The sequence below is a fragment of the Phodopus roborovskii genome, unplaced genomic scaffold (assembly GCF_943737965.1).
Source record: "Phodopus roborovskii unplaced genomic scaffold, PHOROB, whole genome shotgun sequence".
In the NCBI taxonomy this organism is placed as follows: Eukaryota; Metazoa; Chordata; class Mammalia; order Rodentia; family Cricetidae; genus Phodopus; species Phodopus roborovskii.
The window spans coordinates 58980194-59004678 of NW_026126480.1; the positions used below are offsets into that span (position 1 = coordinate 58980194).

Genomic DNA, 24485 nt, shown 5'->3' on the forward strand with positions numbered 1-24485 from the left:
TGAACATCCATAACCCCAGCAATTGGGAGGCAGACATACGCAAGTGCCCAGAGCATGCCTACCAGTCAGTCTAACCAAAACAACAGGATCCAATTTCAGTTAGAGACCCTGTCTCAAAGATTAAAATGGACCAGGGTACTCTCTAGGAAACACCTGATGTTGGTCTCTGGCCTCTATGTGTGCACACATGAACAGGCACATCCACACGTGTGCACACCCACACATGCATACTCACACATGTGTGCACACCAACATATACCATACATACACAAAAATAAAATAATAGTCTAAAAGTACTGTGTGAAAAGAAATCTGGATAGAGAAGCAAAAGGCTCTGAGCTACCGTTCTGTGCATGCCTGTAATAAGAACACTGACCACCCTGGGCAAGCATCCAACCAACTAAAAACACCAGTTTCCTCACTGGTGAAATGAGGAACCTGGCCTATCCTTAGTTTAGAAAAATGTTAAAGAACTATCATTCTAGAAGTCATGGTGGTACTGGCATGCAATCCCAGAACATAGGAGGGTTCACAGAATCTAGAGTTTGAGCCAGACTGGGATCTATACAGAGAAAGAAAAGGAAGGGAAAGACAGAGAACCCTTTAAGATATGTACATTATTTATAATAAGATACCTACACAACCTAGAATAAAACACAGAGAGGAGGGGGGATGACATCAAATATAACTGTCACAGCAGATCACAAACTCTTGCACATGCTCAGGGTTATGTAACTCAGAGCTCAAGAATGCACTTGGCTTGGGTGTGTGACTACAAAAAGCCTATTGGTGCCTTCTAATGGCCACAAATGGTAAAGCCTAAACTTTGGAGGAACAGTCAGTTAACATATATTTTTGTAATGCTGCCAAGAAGACAGAAAGATGTTTTCCCCAAGTAAGAAGCGTACTCAGTTGTAGTTGTATGTGCCTTTGATTATATGTGTAAGTAACCTATGTAAAGTACAAGCACATGGCCAAGTACACCACCCTCTTAAGAATGATGACTAGATAGGTAGATCCGAAAGTCTGAAGAATGAAAAACACAACTGCAATCTATACAAGCACACAGTAGTTAGGAAACCCAATACATAACGAAAAGTTTTAAAGTAACCATATTCTTTTAAAATTGGTATACATAAAAATGGGTTTCATTATAGGGTTTCATACTTCACTTTTGTTGATCCTCTCCTCTGCCTCATGCCTAGCCCCCTACCCCATCACCTGCTGGTAAACATCCTTGTCCCTCTTGTCCTCCTTCTGTTTTCATGCCATGTGTATCTGTCACCTCTTTTCCCCCCTTCTCTTTTCCCCTCCCCAATACTTAAGACTTGCCCCCCATTGATTCCCTTTTAGTTTAAACACACATGCACGCTCTTGTGCTCGCTCACAAACACACATATTAAAATCAAGGATCTGCCTATGAGACTGAACAAGCAGTTTTGAATTGATAAAGATAAAGTGAAAACATCCGTATAAAAAACAAACTAGTACACATCCAAGCAAATTAAAAAATTTGAAATCAAAAGCGAGGAAAAGCTTGATATCACTCGTCGGTGAAAAAAAATGAGAACTAGCCTATCACTACTATGTACTTGTAATTCATTTAACTGGGGGTTGCAATCAGAATCAACTTTAGTCTACTACTTTGCCCAGCTTTTGTTCACTGCTTTTATCCATACAGTGTGGGGCTGATATTTCGTTGTTTGTTGCTGCTGTTGCATTTCCTCATTACTCTCACACTTTAAAATGGCAACTGCTAGTGGCTAAAGAGATGGCTCAACACTTAAAAGCAATGCTGCTCTTTAGGCAGACCTTAGTTATGTTGCCACACCTATGGCAGTTTACAAGCCCCTGGAACTACGGCTCCCTCTTCTGGCCTATGTGGGCACCTGCACATGTATGCAAAAATCCTGGTAAAATTGTCCCTCCTAGTTACTGGAGAACATAATTTCAAAACCTAAATGCTCAATACTACATAATACACCACTGGATTAAATTGGGGGGGGGGCTGCCCCTGAGCTCAGTACTGTTTTAAGTAGAGAGATTGCAGAGGAAATCGACAGGAAGAAGGGAGTCTCTATTTCCTTGTTTTAGATTCTTCCCAATCAAGTAAGATTTTGGTTTCCTTCACATAAGGCACCTTACTTACCCTCCTGGGATAGGTGGCACCTGTTGTGGGATGAATTACATCTCTCTCTCTCTCTTTTTTTTTTAATGTTGGAATCCTGGCTCCTCCCTGATCCTTCAAAATGTGGTCTTTTGCAGAGCAGTAGGGGAGATATGGTCTTTGAAAAGTGAACAAGTTAAAATTATGTCCTTAGGGTTGCTTTGTAAAGTCCATTAACACTTTGGAAACAGATGCATTTTATGGGTGTGTAAATTTGTAAGCAATTTCCCCAGCATATCTAAAAAGCATTATAAACTGTAATTACTGTTTGTGAAATTAATTCTTAAGGCACAAAGATTTAACATGACTTAAGCATAACAGACATGTCTCATATGCTAATATCATTTGTCTCCTAAAAGCTTGGATACAAAGCCTCTTGTTCTGATGATTACAAAGTTCCAGCCTCAAAATAAAATAAAATAAAATAAAAAATAATGTGCCCAACATTTCCAAAAATGATAATTATGTATTATTTCTTTTACCTTTGTTAATAATTTATGGTATGGTCCATTCACTGAGTTCTCTGAAGTCACAGAGACCGTGCTCAAAATTTCCCTTGTAATGCTTAGAAAAATCCTTTGCAAAATAATTACAATGACTTTGAAACAAACATTAGTAAAAGACATCAGCTCATCACTAGGGCTCACAAGTCAATAAAAGCAGGAAGAAATACTGAAATCTCTACCTTCACTTTGTGTCTTTATTCTGGCTGAAGACCCAAAGATAAGTCACTATCTTTAACTTTCCCTCTTGGGTTCCCTTCTTTTTATTATTTGAATTGCAGTGTGTGTGTGTGTGTGTGTGTGTGTGTGTGTGTGTGTGTGTGTGTGTGTGTGCGCGCACCACATGCATGCCTGATTCATCCAAGGAGGGCAGAAGAAGAGCCCTTGGAAATAGTGTTATAGACTATTATGAGTCACAGTGTGGCTGCTGGGAATTGAACCCAGGTCCTACAGAACAGCAGCCAGTGCTCTTATCTACCCAGCCACCCCTCCAACTTCTTCTCTTGAACTTCTTGAAGGGAAAAACTTGAAGACAAACTGCTGCCCCTCTTCTGAGAAGACAAAGGCTGCATCTTGAAACAGAATTGATCTCTTATAGAAACAAGTTGATTCTGTTAAAACTACACCACCTTGAGATGATTACCATGCCAAACCAGAACTGAGGCAATGATCAACCAGACACCTTGACCAAGACTGCTTAATTATGTATACTCTTTAGCCTAATCCCTACCCTGAGCCTCAGTCCGTCCTCTATTTAAATTTAAAACTGAAGGCACAGTAGAGCATGTCTTTAATCCCATCACTGGGAAGGCTGAATCAGGTGGATCTCTATGAGTCTGAGGTCAGTGTAGTCTATATAGTGTGAGATCTAGGACACCCAGGACTACATGGACAGATTGTCTCAAAAAATGAAAGAAAACAATAAATAAAGCTCATGTCATGGCCATGAAGACGGTCTTGGATGGTCACTGGACCCCTTCATCTGTTGTTTCAAATGAAGCCACTTTAAACGAATAGTAGGTTCTCACCATTACTTTCTCTGTCCAAGCCTGGGCTTTTACCTTGAAAACTCCCGTTACAGCTCTTCTCATGGACTTATCAGGACAAAACTCCGAAAGTGCCCAGTAAATAAGCCAATGACAAATAATGGCATCTTTCTAGCGTCCTCTAGAGAAGGGACATAATGCAGTGGAAGTAAAGGAACAACTTTCCTATCAAATCTCAGGCTTTCACCGCTTTCTACACCAAGGAGAAAATCCTGGGCGGTCACCATGCTGAAAAAACTGGAGACCCTCACAGAAACGCGGGACGCCGGGCGTGGCTTGGCGCGCCACCTTTAACCCGCAGACACCTGCTCCAGAACCAAGAGTTGAGCTCAAGTTTCCTCCGGGACTCTAAAGAATGGAGCTGAGCAACGTCACTTCCTGTCCCGGGTGGCTTCCGGCTGACTGAATTCGGGACTTCACAGAAGGAAGCTTCTGTTGTCACTGAGAGAATCCTGACCCGGCCGCTCGCGCGTGGCCATGTGGAAGCTGCTGGCGCGCACCCCCGCGCAGCTCCTGCGGGTGCACTTTTCAGGTCAGAAGACCTGTTTGGTCTTTTAAAAAGACATTCCGCTGTTCGTCCTCTCCACACTCCCAAGTATACGCTTTCCTGCAGCGGATCCCTAGGTCCCAATCACGCGCGCGAGTCGGTGCTTCGAGAGCCTGCTATCTCCCTTTGGGCCCATTTAGTGGAACCTGCGCCCCACACCTTCAGGCACCTCTGTCAGGAATGATCCAGAGTGTAACAATAGTGATTGGTTTGTCTTTTTAGATTCTTGGGCAGCCCTTCCCACCAGTGCTGGTCTGAAGACACTCCTCCCTGTGCCAAATTTTGAAGGTGAGCCTCTGTCATTTCCTACTTTTTTATCTGATGAACCCCAGCGGATGGTAAAAAATAACATCATAGGTGCCCTTGGTGCTTCTTCATTGAGTGATTCAACGAATACAGGTAATGAGGGCATGCTGAGCTGACAAGCTGTGTTCTAAGAACTAGAGGCCAAGAACGTTAAATTTCCTCACCTATGTGGAACAAGTACCTATTGGGTTAGTTCCCTGGCATCCCACACTGTTTTGTGGCCCCCGTGATCTACTAAGTCAGAGCGAACAAGTCATTAATTAGACTTGATCTTCTCTCTAAAGAGAAGACACATACATGCAGACACTTAGCAATAGTAACCAAGTCAGCTGCAACCCTGTAAATCTAACTTTAATATACTGAGATCTCCAAAACTGCAAACAGCCCGGACATCTGGGGGTCTTCTCCACATAACTGTTAAAGTACTGTGAGGACTGGAACAGTGGTGCAGCAGTTAGTACCACTTGTTGCTCTTGCGGAGGATCTGGGTTCAATTCTCAGAACCCACATGATGGTTCACAGCTATTTATAATTCCAGCTCCAGGGGATCCAACACCCTCTGCTGCACATCAGTACATGCAGGCAAAACACTCCTAAACATTTTCAGAAACAAAGGATTGTGTGCTCTTGGAAGTGCATACCAACTTAGGTGAAAGAAAGCAATACCATGTTTCTCAGTCATTGCCCATAGAAGGTAATGGGGCAAGGGTGTTTTTTATAACTTGGGCTATCAGTTTTATAATTCCACTGACAGTGTGATGAATCTTTGAGGTTTCTTGGTTTATTTCTATCATGGAGCCATACTTTTTTCATATTTAATTTTTTTATTAATCACAATTGTTTTTCTGAAGTTGCCAAATAAAGGGGTTTAAGGTGTTAAAATACTTAAGAGTTCTTAGGTTGTTTCTCAAGAAAAATACAGCACAGTTGAGGAGCTTAATATTCTTTATACAGTACAGTATTTTGTACCTGTTAACATTCCAAGGGGCAGTGACTTTTTTTTTTAATGAACATGCTTCTGCTTCGATGTTTTAACTGAATTAATTGTAAAATGTCTTTATGCCCTAAGTTCCTCCTTAAAATGAAGGTTAGAATACCACCTGCCCAATCATCTGTTTCTTGATGTAAGTGAAAATTATGTAGGGGTCAATATCTAAGAGTCAGTTCTCTCCTTCCATGTGGGCCGTAAAGATGCAAAACTCAGGTGGGCAGGCTTGCGAGCAAGTGCTTTCTACCAGTTGAAACGTCATAGGCCCCTTGTTTTCATCTAATTCTCCACTTTGTAATATCCCTCTCCCTTGTCTGTTTAGTGTATGTAGTTTTCAAAAATCCACATTTAAAAATAAAGAAGCCCTAAATAGTGTACAGGTAGCGAGATGTGGTGATGCACACACTCAATCCAGCACTTTTTACAGGATTGAGGTTACACAGTGATCACCACGTGATAGCCATGAAGACAGACAAAGCAGCTTTAAAGGTGGTATGAAACAGTAATTTAGAACAGTCCCCATTACAGGTGCTGAACATAGAGCAAAGGGGTTAGCAAGTGAATTTGGTTTAGAAACATCTGAAGAAAGCACTGTTACAGCTGAAAGACTCCAGTGTCACTGGAAACATCCACAGGAAAATAATAACCTTTGGAATTAATATTATTCAATGACCTAAGACTTTCACTTGATTGGTGTGTATCTTCATAGGGAGAATGTAGATCCTCTGAGAAGCATAGCTTTGCTTATTCCTGGTTGTTTTTGTCCTGCTAGATGTCTCCATCCCTGAAAGGTCCAAGCTGAAATTTGTTGAAAGGGTCCCACTTGTGCCAAAAGTAAGAAGAGAACCTAAAAATTTGAAGGACATACGAGGACCTTCAGCTGAAGCCACTGAATTCACAGAAGGCAATTTTGCAATTTTGGTGAGTAGTAAATGAAATCAACAAAGTTTTCTGCTCATTGAGTTGTAGTCTCTTCCTCCACATTAGAACTGCCACACCTAGATGCTACTACAGTCCAGTTACTCTTAAATAGATGTAGGTTGAGGCTCCTAGGTACCCAAGTAAACATGAGTAATGTGTCTTTCTTCAGTGTAGGATTGAAAACAGTAGTTCAGTACTGGATGCTTAAGAGTGTGGGTAGCACAGAATTCTGTATAGAAGTCCTGTGATACTGTCACAGTGGATCTGATAACCTAGTGGCTACTAAGAACCCCACAGACAGGTAACCTATACAACAAGTATACACTGAACAGATAGGGGATTCATATCTGGGTGAAACTGTATAGAACAAGATATTAGTTTTTATTTTGCTATTCCAAAAGTGTTTAGTTTAAGATTATAAACGTTTATGCCAAGATCTCCACTTATTATTCCAGATGGTTTGAAACTGTTGAGGAGTGAGGAAGGCTACTGCGAAAGCAGGGAATAAAAGTGCTGCCTCATTTGCCCAGTTAAAACGCAATCTTTAAGCTTTTAGTAAAAGTGAAATATTCCTGGTTGAGGGTTAGAACGGCTGCTTCACTACTTGTTGAGTGGTTTCCGTAAAAAGTAATGCCAGTAGCCACACAAGTGGATATGAGGCAGCCATAGTGGTAGCTGTAAAGTCCTCTGGCCTGCATGAGCGTTGCTGCTGACCTCTCGGAACCTGTGTCCACTCTGCATTCCTCCTGCACCCCTCAAACACTGGCTTCTGCTCAACCTCACCAAGCCCTTTGTCAGGGCACTAACATCAGTGTTTCTCTGTCTGGGACTCTCTTCTCTTGACTAGTTCATAGAATTCTATCCTCAGCTTTAAGTGTCATATCTGCAAAAGGGCTTCCCTGAACTCTCCCTGGGAGTGACTCTGCCCTTGCTGTCCTTTATTACTGTACCCAAGGTGTTTCCTCCATATTACTAGTTAGAACTTAACGTTTATTTTCATGTGTAACATTAAAGCCAGTTACTGTAAAAGAGCAGGCATAATAGACTCCATAAAAGATTTCTAAATCCCCTTGTATTCTAATTTTCCTATTTATTTTTAGGCACTAGGAGGTGGTTACCTCCACTGGGGCCATTTTGAAATGATGCGCCTGACAATCAACCGCTCTATGGATCCAAAGAACATGTTTGCCAAATGGCGAGTACCAGCTCCTTTCAAACCCATCACTCGAAAAGGTGTCGGGCAACGTATGGGGGGTGGTAAAGGTGCCATTGATCACTACGTGACACCTGTGAAGACTGGCACTCTCATAGTGGAGTTAGGTGGACGCTGTGAATTTAAAGAGGTACAGGGTTTCCTGAACATAGCTGCCCACAAGCTGCCGTTTCCAGCAAAGGCTGTGAGCCGTGAGACTCTAGAAAAGATGCGCCAAAATCAAAAAGAAAGAGAAAATAACAACCAAAACCCCTGGACCTTTGAGCGCATAGCCACTGCCAACATGCTTGGCATACGGAAATTCCTGAGCCCGTATGACTTGACGCAGAAAGGGCGGTATTGGGGAAAATTCTACCTGCCTAAGCGTGTATAGCGAAAGCACAGGAACCCATATGCACATAGACTCTTGAGACTGAATCTGCATCTTCATTGTCTTTAGCATCTTTGGTAGTTCCTCAACCATGGCTAAGCACATGAGTAAATGACTTCTGAAAAGTTGTGTCATCTGATTGTTCCTAATTAAAGTCTGAGTGTAGCCTCAAGGTACAACTTCTCATTGGTCAGTTTCAGTTGCTTAAAAGATTTAAGAATAATTTGGCACAGCCAGCTGTGGTGGAGGAATGTCATTAATCCCAGCACTCAGGAAGCGAAGGCAGGCAGATCTTGATTGAGTTCAAGGCCAGCCATGGCTACCTATAAGCAAGATTGTATCTCAAAAAAAAAAAAAAAAAAAAAAAAAAAAAAAAAAAAAACAGGCTGGTCTTAGCTCCTGCCTTGTACCACACATATCTCCAGGACTGAAACTTGCTTTTGCATTTCACAGCTGAAAACGTAAATGTGCATACTGCCTAGTTTATAACATTTTGCTCAATACAAATGTATTTTTTTTTTTGAATAATAGGGATAAAAAAATGACAGTACCTAGATCAGTAGGTTCAACAGATATTTATTAATGCCCAGCCACCCATCTTCTGTCAGCTCAGAAGGGGAAACATTAGAAGTGACAAGGAATGTACCATTTAGCAAAAGAAAAGTTGAACCCTTTGGTGCTTCTTAGGTCTGACACTATGGAAGGAAGGGCATTTTGGCATCTAAGGTATGTGGAGCACACAAGTTACTGCTGGATAAATGAGGGTCCCGTGTGATCCAAACCTCATGCTTCCAGCTCCATTAGTCCGTAACATGGTTAATCTGTTTTTCTGAACTAGCCAGTATCCCCTATTCAAACTAAAGGAAACACAAGCTGATAGAAGTACTAAACTGCTTCTTTTGAAGGTGGATAGAAAAGATCACACTGATAAAACATTGGTTTTTTTTTCATCCAGTTTCTTAAAAAGTAAGAACTCCAACAAAGAACAGAACTATTTCACTTAACTTTCAAAAGGATATTTTTAGTTCCAGATTTTTAATTTATCTTAGTGAGTGTCTTCAATGTAATAATCTCTAAATAAATTATTTTGTTTTGTTTTTCCTGGATTGGGGATGTGACTGAACCAGTTTTTTGTACCTGTCACTGACCAGCAGTTTCTGCTAACACAGATTTGGTGTAATCTAAAGTAATAGCCTGGTCACTTTTTCCCCTTACTCCTCCCCTTGTTCCAGATCACAAACTGTGCTGTTTTGGTTGATTACTGGGAGCTGAACCATAGTATAAATTTCTTCATTTTGTTGGAGGAATGAGTTTAGTTAATAGTTAATGAGCCTTCACCCTAAAACCAACCACTGTCTCTGCCTCACAAATTAGAGTCTATGGATAGAAATCTATACCACCAACAGAAACCCAACTTCTACTCACCAACCCCCTACCAAAAAAAAAAAAAATCACTTTAAAGTGTATAATATAGTAATGGGGGTTGTGGTATTTTTGCATAAGCCTCTGAGAGTAATAAACCATGTTCTCAATGATATCTTAAAGAGTTTAAAAACCCAGCCTAAGGACTCATCCGTGAATGAAATCAAAGCTTGACTACAAGTAAGCAAATATGGAAGGTGGCAAGCACTATGCTAAGCAGTAGGGACATGGAAGTGTTTTAAGATAGGCATAGTGCCGATCCTTAAACAATCTATACTTTGAAATATTCTTGGACCCTCAAGAAGGAAGCAGACATCTGGTTGGTTAAGATTGAGGCCTAGAAGAGCGTTAAGAGTAGAAGTTGAGTACCATGACCTAAGAGACAGACTCACAGAGTTCAATTAAGACCCCGTGAGTTGGGCACTGTATACTACCCGCCTCTTCACCACTGTCCGGCATTCGGGCTCCCTGTGTTGTACCCTAACAGGAACCCATTATGCTTGTCTACCATGCAGGCCTGCCCTGTAAGAACCATCTAAACCAGCTACATTGCTGTGCTTCCTGTTCCCTCATCCGTGCCCCCTGCACTTGTGCATTTTCATTTGTTTGTTCCCTCTTTGTGTAACATTTAATAAGCAGTTGAGTTGATTGGTACTCTGTGTTGTAAGTTTCCTAATGAAAAGAGGCATAGCTGTTGAGGACTCTGAAGGGGAGAAGTGATGGCACCAGAGAGGTGGAAGACTGGAGATGCCTGTTGAGACTCCATCTGTGAGGGCAGAAGGAAGTAACAGAAAACGGAAAGAAAAACCATATATTACACAACTTGGTATTCATGGCCAGGATACCACCTCTCCTTTGCAAGGATGAGAAGCTATTCTCAAAACTGTACTGGCTTGTCCTAACCCTGGAAGTGGGGGATTTTAAAGTAAGTCAATGAAAAACTTAATTCTTACTCCTTTTGCCATTTCCAGATTATCAGGGCTCAGGTTTTACAAGAGGAATGAATATCCCTTGCTGTTCAGAAGCACTATATGACCAGACTCAATCATGGGACAGACTTCTACCTTGTCTCCCCATCTCCCTCACTGACTACATACTCCCAATTTTTCTTCACCTACTTCTCTCCAAAACATCCCTTTCCTTTGTTTTCTCTAACATTCACCTATTCCTGTTTCTAACTTCCACCCCTTATTAAGCAGTCTGGTGACATACAATGAAAGCAAGCAGAATACAAGTAGTCAAGTAAGTGACAGCAGGTCTGACCCTCCTCCCCAGACAGCTCACCTTTTTCAGGCAAATATGCCCCCAATGGTAGAGGCCAAGATGATAGCAAGGATAACACAGCAGATCATGATCATGATCTTCTTCTGCTCATTGTAAGGAGAGAGAGTTACATGAGAAATGGCATCATCGTGCAAATACACATTCTGACAAAAAGGAGGCAGCTACAGCTACACATGGAAGAGGGAAGGAAGGGACAGGAAATGCCAGAAGGAAAATGAATGGATCTGGCTTGTTCACAGAAATGAGTCCAGGTTAGACTTAAAATCATATCCATGGGGATCTGTATTGCCCTGTGTTCTGGATATATTCCCAACAGATCACCTACTGCCTACTAAAGCCAAGTTGAGTGACAGTTTCTTCTGGGGCACCAAAAGTCACCACATGGTGGCACCATATCATCAAAGTGTTCTGCAAGGAGATGAACCCAGACCCATTTTGCAATCAATATAAACTCATTTATTTTTAAATTAGCAATAAAATAATCAAGTTTACATTAAAAAAATATGAACAACAATGGCCCTTCACATGTGGCATTCATTTCAAACTTTCATCCCCTGGACTCACTGTCAGAGGAAAAAGAAGGCCTGCGCTGAGGGTTGTGTCCCCTCCTAACTGGAGCTATGTCTTGTCAGACATCACAGCCATAGGGAGGAGGGCATCCCTGCGGCTCTGTCTTGAGTGCTAGGTGACTGAAGAAAGAGCCTTTACAATGGAAACTCTTGGGCAGTCCCTAGATTGGAGTGTTCACCCTACCCCACAAAAACATTAAAGTTAGGGCTTAAGTACCCAAAATCAGGGGTACTGGCAGGGACCACCAAAGGTCTAAGGCTTACTACTAGGTAGCAGTCACTAAAGATTTCCAGGCTGTTGCCTCCATGGTAAGAATTATGGAAGATGAGCACAGGAAGAGCTGCTCTATAGCTTCTCAAGTCTCCCACCAGCGCAGGTAACATCAGATAGCTGTGGGATGTTCTCTGGACCACCCTCTTGTAGACAGCAGATGGGGATCAATAAATATTACACTACCTGCTATGCAGAAAAATTCAATGGAAATCAACTTAGTCCTTACTCCAAAGGTCTCATCTGATTCTGATTCCCATCTCAACAGCCATCCATTAAACAAGCTTCGTGATGGCAAGAGGAAAATCACATTTCTATGATTCACTTGAGGTAAACATATCCCTTACCTGATTTTAGCCAAGCTCTGTTGTTTACCTTGTCACTTTTTTTTTCTTTTGAGTTGGAGTATCTTCTAGTTTTCCTACTTCTTGAGAGGCAGACAATTATGTACATATCTCTCACATATAGTTATAAAAGTACACCTGGAACACACAAATGACTGACACTTCCAGAGTCTGAGACTGTAGCACCTTGTCCCTAGCCCTGTTATAAATCCCTGGTTCTGCTTGGCCTCAAGAGTAATAGCTTCACAAAGCAGTTCTCTAAAAGTGACTACCCAGTTTCCAAGACTCAGACATGGAAGCATATTCCATACCCTCAGTCTTTATCACCCTGATCCCTCTGAGTAAACAAGAGTGAATACAGAGTAAAATCTGAGTGTCCCACAAGCTGAACTTAGAGCCTAATTAAAGATGTATTTCAAATAAATCAACTTATAAGGCCAAAATGGTATCTGTTAATCTCTTGTGTTTTCAGGACATAGGACAACAAACTAAGGACTGGCATCCTGCCAGCAAGGGGGCTCTGATCCAAGCCAAACTACTGACAAACTTAAAAGAACCCCTCTATTTTGTGAGTTACTTCCCTACAAAGCATATTCCAGGAGGATATTCCATGAGGTAGAAATACAGTGCCTCAGGCTGTTCTCACAGGGACTTTCCAAGGCACAAGTCATAATTGACACACTAGAAGGAAGGAAAAGCTGGGTTGCTTCACACAGTCCAGGAGGGAAGGTACTTCAGCTGCTAGGATGGGAGGTGATTTTGAAGAGAACTCAGGGCTGCATCAGGTAGGTTACATTCCTCCAGGGGTAGATTGCTGAGCCAGGTCCAAGGATGGTTACAAGGAAATAAAGGAACAGGTGCCCCTTGTTCTCAGGAAGGCCATTAGAACTCCATTCCCATCTGGAGACAAGAGTGGTCAGGCCAAGCTGGAGTGAAATCAGGTTCTAAGAGAGGCAGGGAGAGGGGCTGATCAGTATACAGGACAATGCTAAGGAACGAGGAATTAGCCACAAACCCCCATGTGGAGATCAAAGATCAGAAATGCCTACAAAAAAGAGGATGCAGAAGTCAGCACTGAAGTGAAATCGCCCAGAAACAAACCCAAGGCTGGACATGTGAAATAAAAGATCTGCATTGTGAAAGAATAAAACCTCTACATCAGTGTTTCTCAACCTTCCTGGTACTGCAACCCTTTAAAATACAGTTCCTCATGTTGTGCTGACCCCAAACCACAAAATTATTTTCATTGCTACTTCATAACTAATTTTGCTACTGTAATGAATGATAATGTAAATATCTGTGTTTTCTGATGGTCTTTTGGGGGTCACAACCTATGGGTTGAGAACAGCTGCTCTCAGTAAAGGGGTCTATGGTGGTGGTAGTGGAAAAGGGAGAATGATGATAAAAATACGTGTGACATGAAAGGTGAACAGAGAGCTTCTGGGGTTTGGGGATCCAGCAGGAGGCAGGTAGGATCAACAAAAAATACAGACATAACGTAATGAACCCCATTACTGTGTCTATTAACAGTAGGACCAAAAAACACCTAGGCCACTTAATAAGCCTTTATACCACAATCACCTGTGGAAAGACATAAAGATGCACAATCACTAGTTGAAAACACCTGTTCCCTGCCTGGCACATGGCTGCTCTCCTCTTGAATTCAAGCTTCAGAAGCATCCATCATACATCCAAATCCTCTCTAGGAGCCCTCCCTTCACAGGAAGCAGACAGGCACAATCAAAACACTACAGAAAATCTCAGATGTTATACTATGGCTGCTTCATCTTAGAAGTGATGTAAGAGTTTTTCCAGTGGCTTTCTGTAAGTTAGGGGCACTGATGGCATCTCAGCACTGTAGCTGCAACTGCAAAATGTAAACACAGATTGCCCTTGGTCATGGGTTGGCATGGAAGACTGTTAAGCCTCCACCTAGGTGCCAATAAACCTTGCCTTTAATAGAGAATACTGACAACATGCAGTAAAGCATGTAACTTCAGAGCAACTCAATGCTGTGCAGTCTGGTTAGTCAACTAAAAGTGATGGTGTAAACCTCAAAAATGAGTCTTCTACATTCTGAATTCTTGGGATTAGGAATAAGGGTTAAAAGGCATCATGAATTTGTAAGGCATCTTTCATCTGAGGATATGGAAAGATAACAATTATTACATCTTTTTGTTTTACCATATTCTGTATTGAGATAGTCAAGCCTGAGAACAACACTAAACTTTATAAACAGAAGTCATCAGGGACTAGAATGATGCCAGGAAAAAGAGATGGGATCAAAAGAACCTATGAGGCCTGATTGCCTCATCACTGTTAACTCTCAATGTAAAGTTGAGTACTTAAGATTTAATAATATGACCTTCAGACCCCCCCAGTCACATGGAAAGGGGAGAAATGCAGTGATACACTGGAGTGAGACACAAGTAAAATGAAGGATCAGCCTGGTGTCAACATCTAAGTCTATAACAGCTCTCAAGGAGGTTCATGCCTATTACCTCAGTAATCTAATTTCTGAATTTGTAGTAAAAAGAAAAGAAAAATACAAAGTTCATCACATTTAATGATAGCAAAATAATATAAACTCCAGCACTGAAGAAATACTAAAGTTCTTAAGTCCCAAGAACTAATAGGTCATCTATCATGTTCATCGATGTCAAGCCTAATTTACTAACTAGCTATATCTTATAAATTTCAGTTGCTAGCCTAGAGTTCTCTGGCCTTTATAGACAATGACAAACACTACCTTATTTTATACAGGAAAACTACGATGTAGAAAAGCACTCTTCTAGGCAGACTGTTAGTTGTGTGAGTTTGACCCTTCTCTAATACTTGAGTGTTTCTACTTCTAAAATATTAGCTGCCTCATAAGAATGTTGTGAAGATTCAGTTACATGCACAAGGTGTTCAGCAGATTCTGCCATGAGTCAACACTTTAAAATTAGTATAAGTACCTCATTCAAGAGCTAACTATTCAGCCACAGCATAAAGCCTTAGTTATGTTGTTAATGGACAAGGAAGGCTAAGCCCAATGTCCATGAAAGTGACTAAGAATTTAGATGACAACTCCCAAATTATACCCAACATCCACCCATGCTTCCTGGGCACAGTCAAAATGAGGTGTCAAGTGTGTTAAGCAACAAGACAAAGTAGGATCAGAATCTTCAGGCCACAAACAAAGACATGACTGATATTCTACAGCCAGAACCCAAGAATGGAATTTTAAGGAAATGAAAAAAAATCAAGGCTACCAAGAGTTTTAAAGCTCATTGTGACAGTCATTGGAAAAGAGTAGAATTCTGAAGTCCCAGACTCATTCCTTGGGAAGAATCAATCCAGAGTCCCCCAAAACCATTTATCTACTTACATTTCAGTGCAGCAGCCCCTTAGGCCACTCTTACTTCAGCCCAACGGACAGTCCAATAATCAACGCTAAAATGCCCAGCAACACAACTACTACCACAATGATAATTATCAATTTCTGGAGAAAGGAATAGGAAAAAAAGTAAAATCATTATTAAAAAGTTAATAAAATATCAACTCATTCGAAATTCAGCCCTTCTCATCTCTTTTACCAAGAAAAAAAAATCTTTTCAATCCCAATTAAAACTACATACCTATCTATAAAAATGTTCTCATGTATAGTTTACATTTCTTGCATTCCTTTTTGCCTAGCCAGCAAAAATGTGGAGTGCCTACAGCTCTCATTTCATAGGCTTGTATATGTGCACTCATAGCAGTCAGTATCATGAGGTCTCCAAGCAGCACTTGACAAATCCATAAAACATATAAGTTGGCCTTTTCAACAGGAAGCATAAAGTTATCTGACATAATCCTAATTACCAACTTGTATGCATCTGTCCTCTTAAAGGCCTGTATATACCTCAGACCACATATACTAAATAAATTCAAATGAAAAATAACTTGCTGGCTCCCTCAATAGTTGCACAAGCAGTAAGAGCAGTTGGAAAAGAAAGAACTAAAGAATAAAAATATCAATGCCCAAGAGAAACAAAGAAGAGTATAGGGCAGAAGTTGCCATAGTTAGATGTCCATAGTCAATGAGGACAGAAGCCTCAATATTCTTGAGCATAGCACCAGGAGAGCAGGTAGATAGATAAGGTGGAAACAGATGACTAGGCTGTGAATGCCAGATCCCGCTCTTATGCTGCTGAGTGGCCCAAAGCCAGCTACATATCCTCTGACCCTCAATTGCTTCATCTAGTAGTAGAGAAAGGAGGCACTTCATGAATGAGTGGTAACCTTCACATAACAATTAGCATCTGTGCTAGGCTCAAGTTATAGAAAAAGAATGGAGGACCGGATGGAAGACATTACCAAAGATCCAAGGAGCTGAGTAATGTGTTAAAGGGTCATAGGCTACATTCAGATTAATGACAAGATTTCAGCCATGCCTCCAGCCTACAGGGGTGCTCAAGTGTTGGTTCATGGGCCAAAAGCATGTGAGAGCCAGATCCATGCAAGGTAACCTGGGAAGGAAGAATGTCTATAGGAAAGACTAAGGTAAGGGGTTTGGAAGAAGCTAGGACAGAGAGGAAGGACATGGGCTCAAGGACAGAGGCATAAAGATGACAAAAGACATTAAGAGAAGGTGCAACAAGCAGAGACTGAGGTGCTCACCCTCCGGGCTTCACTCTGATACTTGACAGCCTTTTTGGTATCTGCCACAGCCCGTTCCACAAAGCCCACCGACTGGTCCATGTTGTTCTCAATACGGTCAATCATGGCTCCCTTTCCCCAGATGCAAGACGTGGTGGCAACAGAAACAGACAGAAGGAGGGGAGAGAGAAAGCGCAGTAGCAAACAAAATGGACTCTCTCATCCCAAGACAAAATGAAAACCTCACCTTCCGAGCCTGACCCTGATACTTCATGGCTTTTTTAGTTTCATCCCGTGCCTTCTCCACATGGTCCACCGTGTGCATGACATTCAACTCTATGTTATCTAACATCTCACCCTGGAAAGGAAACACAAGTCACATCTGTTAACCCATGCACAACAGCCCCAGCTAATGTGGTGAAGGAACTCATTCCAAGACACACGGAAACCTTAAGCACAGCCTTCGATTGAGCAAATGTTCCCATTTTCCAAGTGATGAGCTATAACTGCCCAACTTTAACAGTGGTTACCCATTCTATAAATCCTGCATTATTTCCTTGAGATCAGTACTATGCTGAAGATCTGAAGTAGTTTTTCTAGATGCATAGTAACTGTAAATACAGACAGAGAGAGAATCCCTCTCTCACATTTTTCTTTAAGTTTCTTATCATTTAAGCATATAGGGATGGACTAAAATAAGAAAAGCTCCTATTTTTATAATAATAAAATAAGAGGAGGCTGCTGCCCCCCTCTTGGCCATTCAGATCCAAACCAGGTTCATTCAGCCTAAAATGAGTTCACCCACTACTGTAAGATAGCACCTGGCACATAAAAGGTATTCAGTAAGTATCGGGTTAGCATAAGTAGAAAATACTTATGTTCTTCAAGGGAAATCCCTACGCTCCTTAAGTAGTAGGTGTTGGGTTTACCCATGCTCCTCTTCCCCTCCAGATACTAGTCTTTCAATGAGATTCCCAATTACTTCCCAGCTTTTACTTCCCATCAAGAAGTTTGAAGTTTGGTCACTCCATTTTCGTCCTGAGACTCTGAAGTAGAACACTCTCCTCACCCATCCAGACCTTTTTTCAACCCCATCCTATCATCATAGAGTTCTCAATATAGCAAGGCACTTACCATCACTTGAAACTCAAACCAGATCCTCAGCAAGGCAATATGGTGGGGGAAAAAGAAAAGTGGAAATGGAGGGATTGAGAAAAGGTCTCCAAGGCCAGAAAAAGGAATGAGAGAAAAGCACCAAACCAAGGGTCAGAAAACTAATGTTTAAAAACAAAACAAAAAACTAGTCAATCAGTGCTTAGGCTTCAACTAGGTTCAGTTGTCTACCTAGTAAGCAAGAGTTTACATTTCTGTCCAGATGGCTGAACAGCTGGAAGTTCTGGTAAAAGCTGCACAGCACTGTGACCCTGCATGATATCTAACTCTATCCCAAGAACCAGGGACAAACCACCTATCAGAAATGCAAGCGCTATTGAATTCCACCCCTGAGCAGGCATGCCTTGGGATGAACTGTCAAGTACCATAAGTTTTTCTATAAATATTCTCTTACTGATTCTTCATTCATGCCTACTGTGGATTCTTAGCAAAAAAAAATGCCAAAATGCTCAGAAAAAGAAACAGAAATATAAAAACAAAACTGGAAAACTTAACTTGCTTTGGAGTTCTATGTTAAAATGGAGGGAAATTTTTTTCAATAAAATAATTCACATCAGTTAGGCTAATTGTCAAGGCTTTGTCAGCAACACTTACAGACACCCCCCTTTTTTTCAGGAAGGGTGAGTCTCATGTAGCCCAGGCTGCCCCTCAGACTTGCTCTGTATTAGAAGATAACCTTAACTCCTGATCCTCCTGCTTACATCTCCCAAGTGATGAGATTATAGGTATATGCCTGGTTTATGCAGATCTGGAGCAGAAGACAGTTTGGACCTAAGACCTCATGAATTCTAGGCAGGCAGGCTACACATTCCCCAGCCGAAGAACCCAAGTCTTTACCTTTTTTTTGGGGGGGGGGGGGTATACAAAACTGGTGAGTGAACTAGGCTCTTGTCATAACACAGTAAACTTCATTACTAACTAGAATTACTGTGAAACCAAAGTAACAGGTAGAAATAACAAGACTGAACTGGCTCAAATGCCAACACTTGGTAAGAATGCACACCTCTGCTTCAGATACTAGAATTTTGTTGTTCCATGGTGAAAATTCCCTATTCCCTGCCCCACCAGACCTCCATTTATGGTTTTCAAGGACATGTGTGCTTTTCCCCCAGCCAGCTACCTGATTCTCCACCAGCATGGCAATGTCCATAAACATGTCATGGAGCTCCTTGATGCTGCTCTCCAGCCTCACGATATCCTTGTGCCGACCCTCAATCTCACTGAGGGCTTGCTTGGAGATCTGTGAGTCGATGATCTACAATAGGCCCCATACAGACAAGCTATCAGCCATCTTGTAACAGACTCTCCCTGCAGAGCCCTCACACGTGAGCTCCCTCCACTACACAGATGCAACTGCAATGAAGCTCCCCCATGATCCTCCCTGTCCATGGTGCCTCAGTCACTCACTCCAGAAGTGAAGATGGTAGGGTTACCACTCTCCAACATCTCTTCCAGCTCCTCATCCGTTGTCTTCTTGCCAGCTTTGTAACAAAAGAAATACAACATAAAATATAAGATCAAAACACAACTCCATTTAAAATTTCCTCCCAAACAAACTGACTCCAACAACCCTCTGACTCATCTCTCTCCCAATTCAATCCATCTTTAACATTATCAGCAGTCAATCCCCACCCTAAGCACAGACTCTATTACTTCTCAGCTGAAACTGCTTATTAGCCCCAACCACCATACCACAGACCCCAAGACCCTTATGACAGTGCACAATTTGTGGGCTGCCTCACTCAACTTTACAGTGCATCTTCAAACACACCCTCCTTCCAACCTTGAGCAACTTGCTACTCCTAACCAAACACATCTGCCTTTTCTTGATAACATCTTTGTTCACACACCTTCTACTTGAATCCATTTTCCTTTGTAAAGCCTACCCTTCCATATCACTAAATTCCTAAACAATGTAATTTTGTTAATTTTTTTTTTAATTCTTCACAGCAACTAGCACTACACTTTGTTTCATAAAGGTACTTTTCCATTTAACAGCAAAACAATGCAAAGTGTTCTAAGGAGAGCGACTATTTAGTCAGTGACCCCTGCAGGTATGATGTGTTGGATCCCATAAGAATAATTTCCTTGGCTCAACAAATATAACACTTTCCAACCTAGAATATCATATTACAGATATATCAATCCCATAGCATCTGTCCTATGTTTGAGAACCAAACAGAATGCAGAAGACGCAAGCAGCAGGGTCACTGTTGCTTCTCCCAGGACTTGGGATGGACAACCACAAAGCAGGAAAAGGTAGAGAATGAAATTGGCCCAACTTCAAACACATACTAATTTCCAGCTGCCGTTGGATACGCCCTTTGCTGCGCTCACGGAAGTCCACCTGAGCCTCGTTGTACCTTGTCATCACTTCCACAAACTTCCGGGAGAGGACTGAATGCTACAGAAACAATGTTAAATGAGCAGACCCAGGAGACGGCGTACGACTCTATCCCTCCCCAACACAGTACAGCAGCCTGGGCTTGAAACCAAAACACAAAATACAAACCCCACATTTGCTTTCCTTGTTTGGTGCTATGGGAAGAGTCCACTGCCACTTTCAGTGTGCAATCTCCACTACCCATTTCCTCCTTTACTGAACTTACAACATGGTTTTTAGTCAAAGGGAGAAAATCACTGAGAAGTTAGGAGCCCAGTAGCAATTTCCCACCATAGCCTTGGCTAAAGTCGTCAGGCACCCTTCCCACAAGCAATTCTTAGCCCAACTGACGACCTCAACTTTCCTTGCTTACAAATAGACATTTGCTCTCAACAGAGCTTCATAATAATTTCAATCCCTTGCCCACCTCACAGCATCAAACCCTACTGATATCTTTTCTTTTTAACAAATGCACTGCTTCCATGTAAATTCAGACTAAATCACCGCAAAAGCCTCTTGTCTCTTCCCCACTCACACCCAAAAGACTATCATATCCCCCTAGCACGCTGTGTAACCTGAAGAAAAAAAAAAAAAAAAAAAAAGACTCTCAACTACTGAATCTGATCCAAATTCCCTCAACTAATACTTAAAGACCTTTGGGCTGGGAGTCAGTGGCACTTGCCTTTAAATCCCATCACTCGAGAGGCAGAGGCAGGAGGATCTCTGTGAGTCTGAAGCCAGCCTGGTCTACAGAACAAGTGCCAGGACAGGCTCCAAAGCAATACAGAGAAACCCAGTCCTGAAAAACCAGAGAGAGAGAGAGAGAGAGAGAGAGAGAGAGGGAGGGAGGGAGGGAGGGAGGGAGGGAGGGAGGGAGGGAGGGAGTGTAACACTATATTATCTGCTGGAAAGTCACATCTGCTAACCAGCAACAAACTCTCTTGTCAAGATAAGCTACCCCATTATATCTGTCCTACACTCATACCCTGCCACTGCCACCAACAGGCACATACATAGCCATACTCATCCCTGACCCTACTTCTTATTTCCTCTCGAAAAAGGGAAGCTCTGCCTCCTGAGCCACTGGCATTGCTGCTTACCCAAGGCCCAGCTTCTCTAGTACCCCCAGTTCTCCATGAAATCGTTCAGTGATGAGATCACTATATAGTCAATTGTCTTCTTACACTGTTCTCCTGCTATTTAGTGTTTATTTTCTATACCACTTAAACATTGCATCAGGTTCCTCCTTCCTTTTTCTCCTGTGTGTGTGTGTGTGTGTGTGTGTGTGTGTGTGTGTGTGTGTGTGTGTTTAATGTTCTCATGCTATAGCTCAGGCATGATAGCCTTGAAGTCTTGGCAGTCCTCTTGCCTCTACTGTGGGAAACCAGCAGTCTGTTGACCCTGACCCCTGACGATGGGCAGGACATGCATGGCCATGTCATCGCTATATCACTCATTACGGGGCTGCGTAGGGGACTCAGTTTCCCTTTTAAAGCAAGCACACCCCCCTCTTTCTCTTCCTCTATTTTGCTTGCTTTCTTCCTCTCTCTTTCTCCCTCTCTCTCTTTTGCTTTCTCTTCCCCTCTCTCTCCTGCTTTCAGTTGGCCACCAGCTACCCTTCCCCCTTTCTCTCCACCAATAAACTCCACATGGACGCTGAGTCTTGTTTTTGTGTTTCATAGGCGGTAGCTGCAGCAAAAGAACAACATCTACCTCCCAAATGTTGGGGTTACGCTTTGTGTTGGTTCCCATTGAACACAGGTCATGTTTTTGATGACTCCAAAATGTTTGACTCCAAACTGGAAAACTGCTAACTAACAATCTTTTGAAGAAAGACATCAGTTACTTTGCCTATAAAACAAGGGGTGCTGAAGCTGAGTTCTGAAGAATCTAGGGAAGTATTATAGGTGCCTCCGTTTGCATGTGAGAGAAACCCAAAAGGGAACAATGGGCCCTGACCACTGCTTCAACTGAGAGGGCTCCCTTTTCCCAGTTCCTCAAACTGAGTTCCATATTCTTTTAATGCACAACAGTGAAAAAATAATTTAAAAATGGTAAAAATGATTACTAAACCAGAAACAAAGTTACCTGGGACTTTCGGATCCGAAGGTCTGCTGATGACCGGACCTCATCTTCTTCAATATGTTTCTCCATGCCTGGAGTGAGAGGGTTATTCTAGCAACACATCTTCCTTCCTTCCTTCCTTCCTTCCTTCCTTCCTTCCTTCCTTCCACAAAATGTCCTATCCACACAGATTCCTTACCCATCCTCACACACAGAGGTGTGAACAACCAGAAGGTATAATTGCAAAAAGTTAATGTCCACTCTCATGAGCTGCACACTTGCTCTCAGCAACACAACAATTCAGTTCAGGTCATCAAGGGACTGAGACTCAAATCCTTACCCTGCCATGGACTAGCAATATAACATGGAGAAAATCATGTAACCTCTTTCAACCATCTGCCTTCTTCTTTACAAGATGGGAAAGATGGCAATACAAGCTGAGCACCCTTTATGTGAAATGCTTAAGTCTTTCATATACCTTAGAGTTTGAAGATAATTTATTTATACTATATTATTTCTAGTACACTTGTGAGGTTAGGTGTGAAATTTTTTACTTACAGTGTCATGAATACTCAAAAATTTCAGGTTTTGGAGTACTCTGAATTTGGAAAGTTTGGATTAAGGATGCTCAACCTGAACCTCCTTAAAATACCATGTAAAAATCAAATAAACTGCTAGTCACAGGGCAATCACGTTATCATTATCTTTAGATGCTGTCTTTATCTCCACACTGATTAAAATAACTGTTGTAATTTATTGGAGAGGGAAGAAGTAATACTGATTTCTTCGCTTACCAATAACACATACTCTACAAGCACTTTAAATGGAAACTGTGTCTGTGATAGTGGCTTTACTGAGCTGTGCTCCAAAACCGGGGAAGAAGGGAGGAATGAGAAGACACACACAGTAAGGGATGTCTGCTGGCTAAATGACAAACCCTGTACTTATGCCTCTGCAGGTACCACTCAAATGTACACAGGTGCTGGGGAATCAGTGATCGGAAGGACTAAGCTAAAATAATCACAACAGAAGTAGAAAGCAGTTTTCTGGGTTTGTTTTGGCTGGGTTGGTTTGTTTGCTTTTCAAGACAGGGTTTCTGTGTGTGGCCCTGGCTGTCCTGGAACTAGCTCTATAGACCAGGCTGACCTCAAACTCACAGAGATCTGTGTGCCTCTGCCTCCCGAGTACTGGGGAAAAGGGCACAGGCACCCTGCACCTTGGAAAGCACATTTTAACTCCCACTTCCTAACTTCAGTTCTGGCTGTTTTCAATTGCAGTGAGAATTCAAGTGCCAATGAATGTCTAAGGATACAATAAGTCATTCCAGGGACAGTGCCCCAGCCTCCAGTAAAAATGGGACATGTGATATCACCCCCATTGAGGTGACTGGCAGTTGATGAGTGAGCCCTGAGAAGCTGCATCTGGTTGTGGTAGAAACTGGCTTATTCCTGTGTTCCCTTCTTACTCTTCAGCTTGTTCCGGACATTGTTGGCCCTTTTCTTGATCTCAGTTGTGAGCTGTTCAAGGTCGTCTTTGGTTTCTGGGTAAACATAAGAGGTAGGTTCAGTTAGAAAAGAGAATACTCTGCTCTGTGAGTTACAACAGATGAGGCAGAAGCTGTCTCAGACCCCCACTGCCACCACAGTGCTCATCCCAGTCGCTATCCAGAATCTACCACTGTGGATGTGACTGTCACAGAGAAATGATGTTTTTTGTTTGTTTGTTTGTTTGTTTGTTTGTTTGTTTGTTTTAAAGCATGTCAGGCTGAGGGAATGGCACAGTGGTAAATCACATGCTTAGCATGCACCAAGCCCTGGGCTCAATCCCTCACATCCAAAATAAATTATTACTTAACTAAATAAAAGGCATTTTCCAGACACCCCACCCCAGACCTAAAGAACCAAATACCCCAGGATCACAGCCTAGGATGTGCTTTATTTAACAAGCCTCCCCAATCCCAGTCATGCTTTTAGAGGAATTAACTTGTTTACCATGTGCGCTCAATCTCGGGGCATAGGAGAGGAGTCTATGGACGCTCTGGGGAAAAGAAATTTCAACCAAAGCCCATTAACTTAAATGAGGCAAGTATTTGTGATGTACTTACTACATGCCTAGAACTGTCCCAGCTGATGCATGGAGCACCGTACTCATGGTGGGTTTATGAAACAAAATTAACAGGAGCTAGGACCTTTCATTCCAGACCCATCACTCAGTTCCACTCACACTTGTAACTGAGTGAGAAACTAAGGGATCAGATATAGATTCAGTCTTCAAGGGGCTGAGCCTGGCAG

The 24485-nt window shown here is 42.1% G+C and overlaps 2 protein-coding genes across 9 annotated transcripts in view; one reads left to right on the plus strand and one right to left on the minus strand.

The window, feature by feature from the left end:
* The first annotated feature begins 4140 nt into the window (after positions 1 to 4140).
* Mrpl16 (mitochondrial ribosomal protein L16) lies at positions 4141 to 8233 on the plus strand. Its single transcript, XM_051193987.1, has 4 exons — positions 4141 to 4248; positions 4486 to 4551; positions 6330 to 6478; positions 7579 to 8233. The coding sequence occupies exons 1-4, from the start codon at positions 4194 to 4196 to the stop codon at positions 8062 to 8064; spliced, it is 756 nt and encodes a 251-aa protein (XP_051049944.1). The 5' UTR covers positions 4141 to 4193; the 3' UTR covers positions 8065 to 8233.
* A 1877-nt stretch (positions 8234 to 10110) lies between these two features.
* Stx3 (syntaxin 3) overlaps positions 10111 to 24485 on the minus strand; it is a 41844-nt gene continuing 27469 nt past the window's right edge. For 2 of the 8 annotated variants that reach the window (XM_051193981.1, XM_051193980.1), the window contains exons 4-11: positions 24186 to 24231; positions 23660 to 23734; positions 22219 to 22286; positions 20043 to 20151; positions 19155 to 19228; positions 18868 to 19002; positions 16822 to 16932; positions 11201 to 12895 (exon numbers count right to left, since the gene is read on the minus strand). In XM_051193981.1, coding sequence (XP_051049938.1) covers positions 12722 to 12895; positions 16822 to 16932; positions 18868 to 19002; positions 19155 to 19228; positions 20043 to 20151; positions 22219 to 22286; positions 23660 to 23734; positions 24186 to 24231 — 792 coding nt within the window. In that variant the 3' untranslated portion in view covers positions 11201 to 12721. Of the gene's footprint in view, positions 10250 to 10439; positions 10851 to 11200; positions 12896 to 15321; positions 15436 to 16595; positions 16707 to 16821; positions 16933 to 18867; positions 19003 to 19154; positions 19229 to 20042; positions 20152 to 22218; positions 22287 to 23659; positions 23735 to 24185; positions 24232 to 24485 lie in introns of those variants that run through there. The other 6 variants (XM_051193985.1, XM_051193984.1, XM_051193983.1 and 3 more) reach the window with 6 other exon arrangements.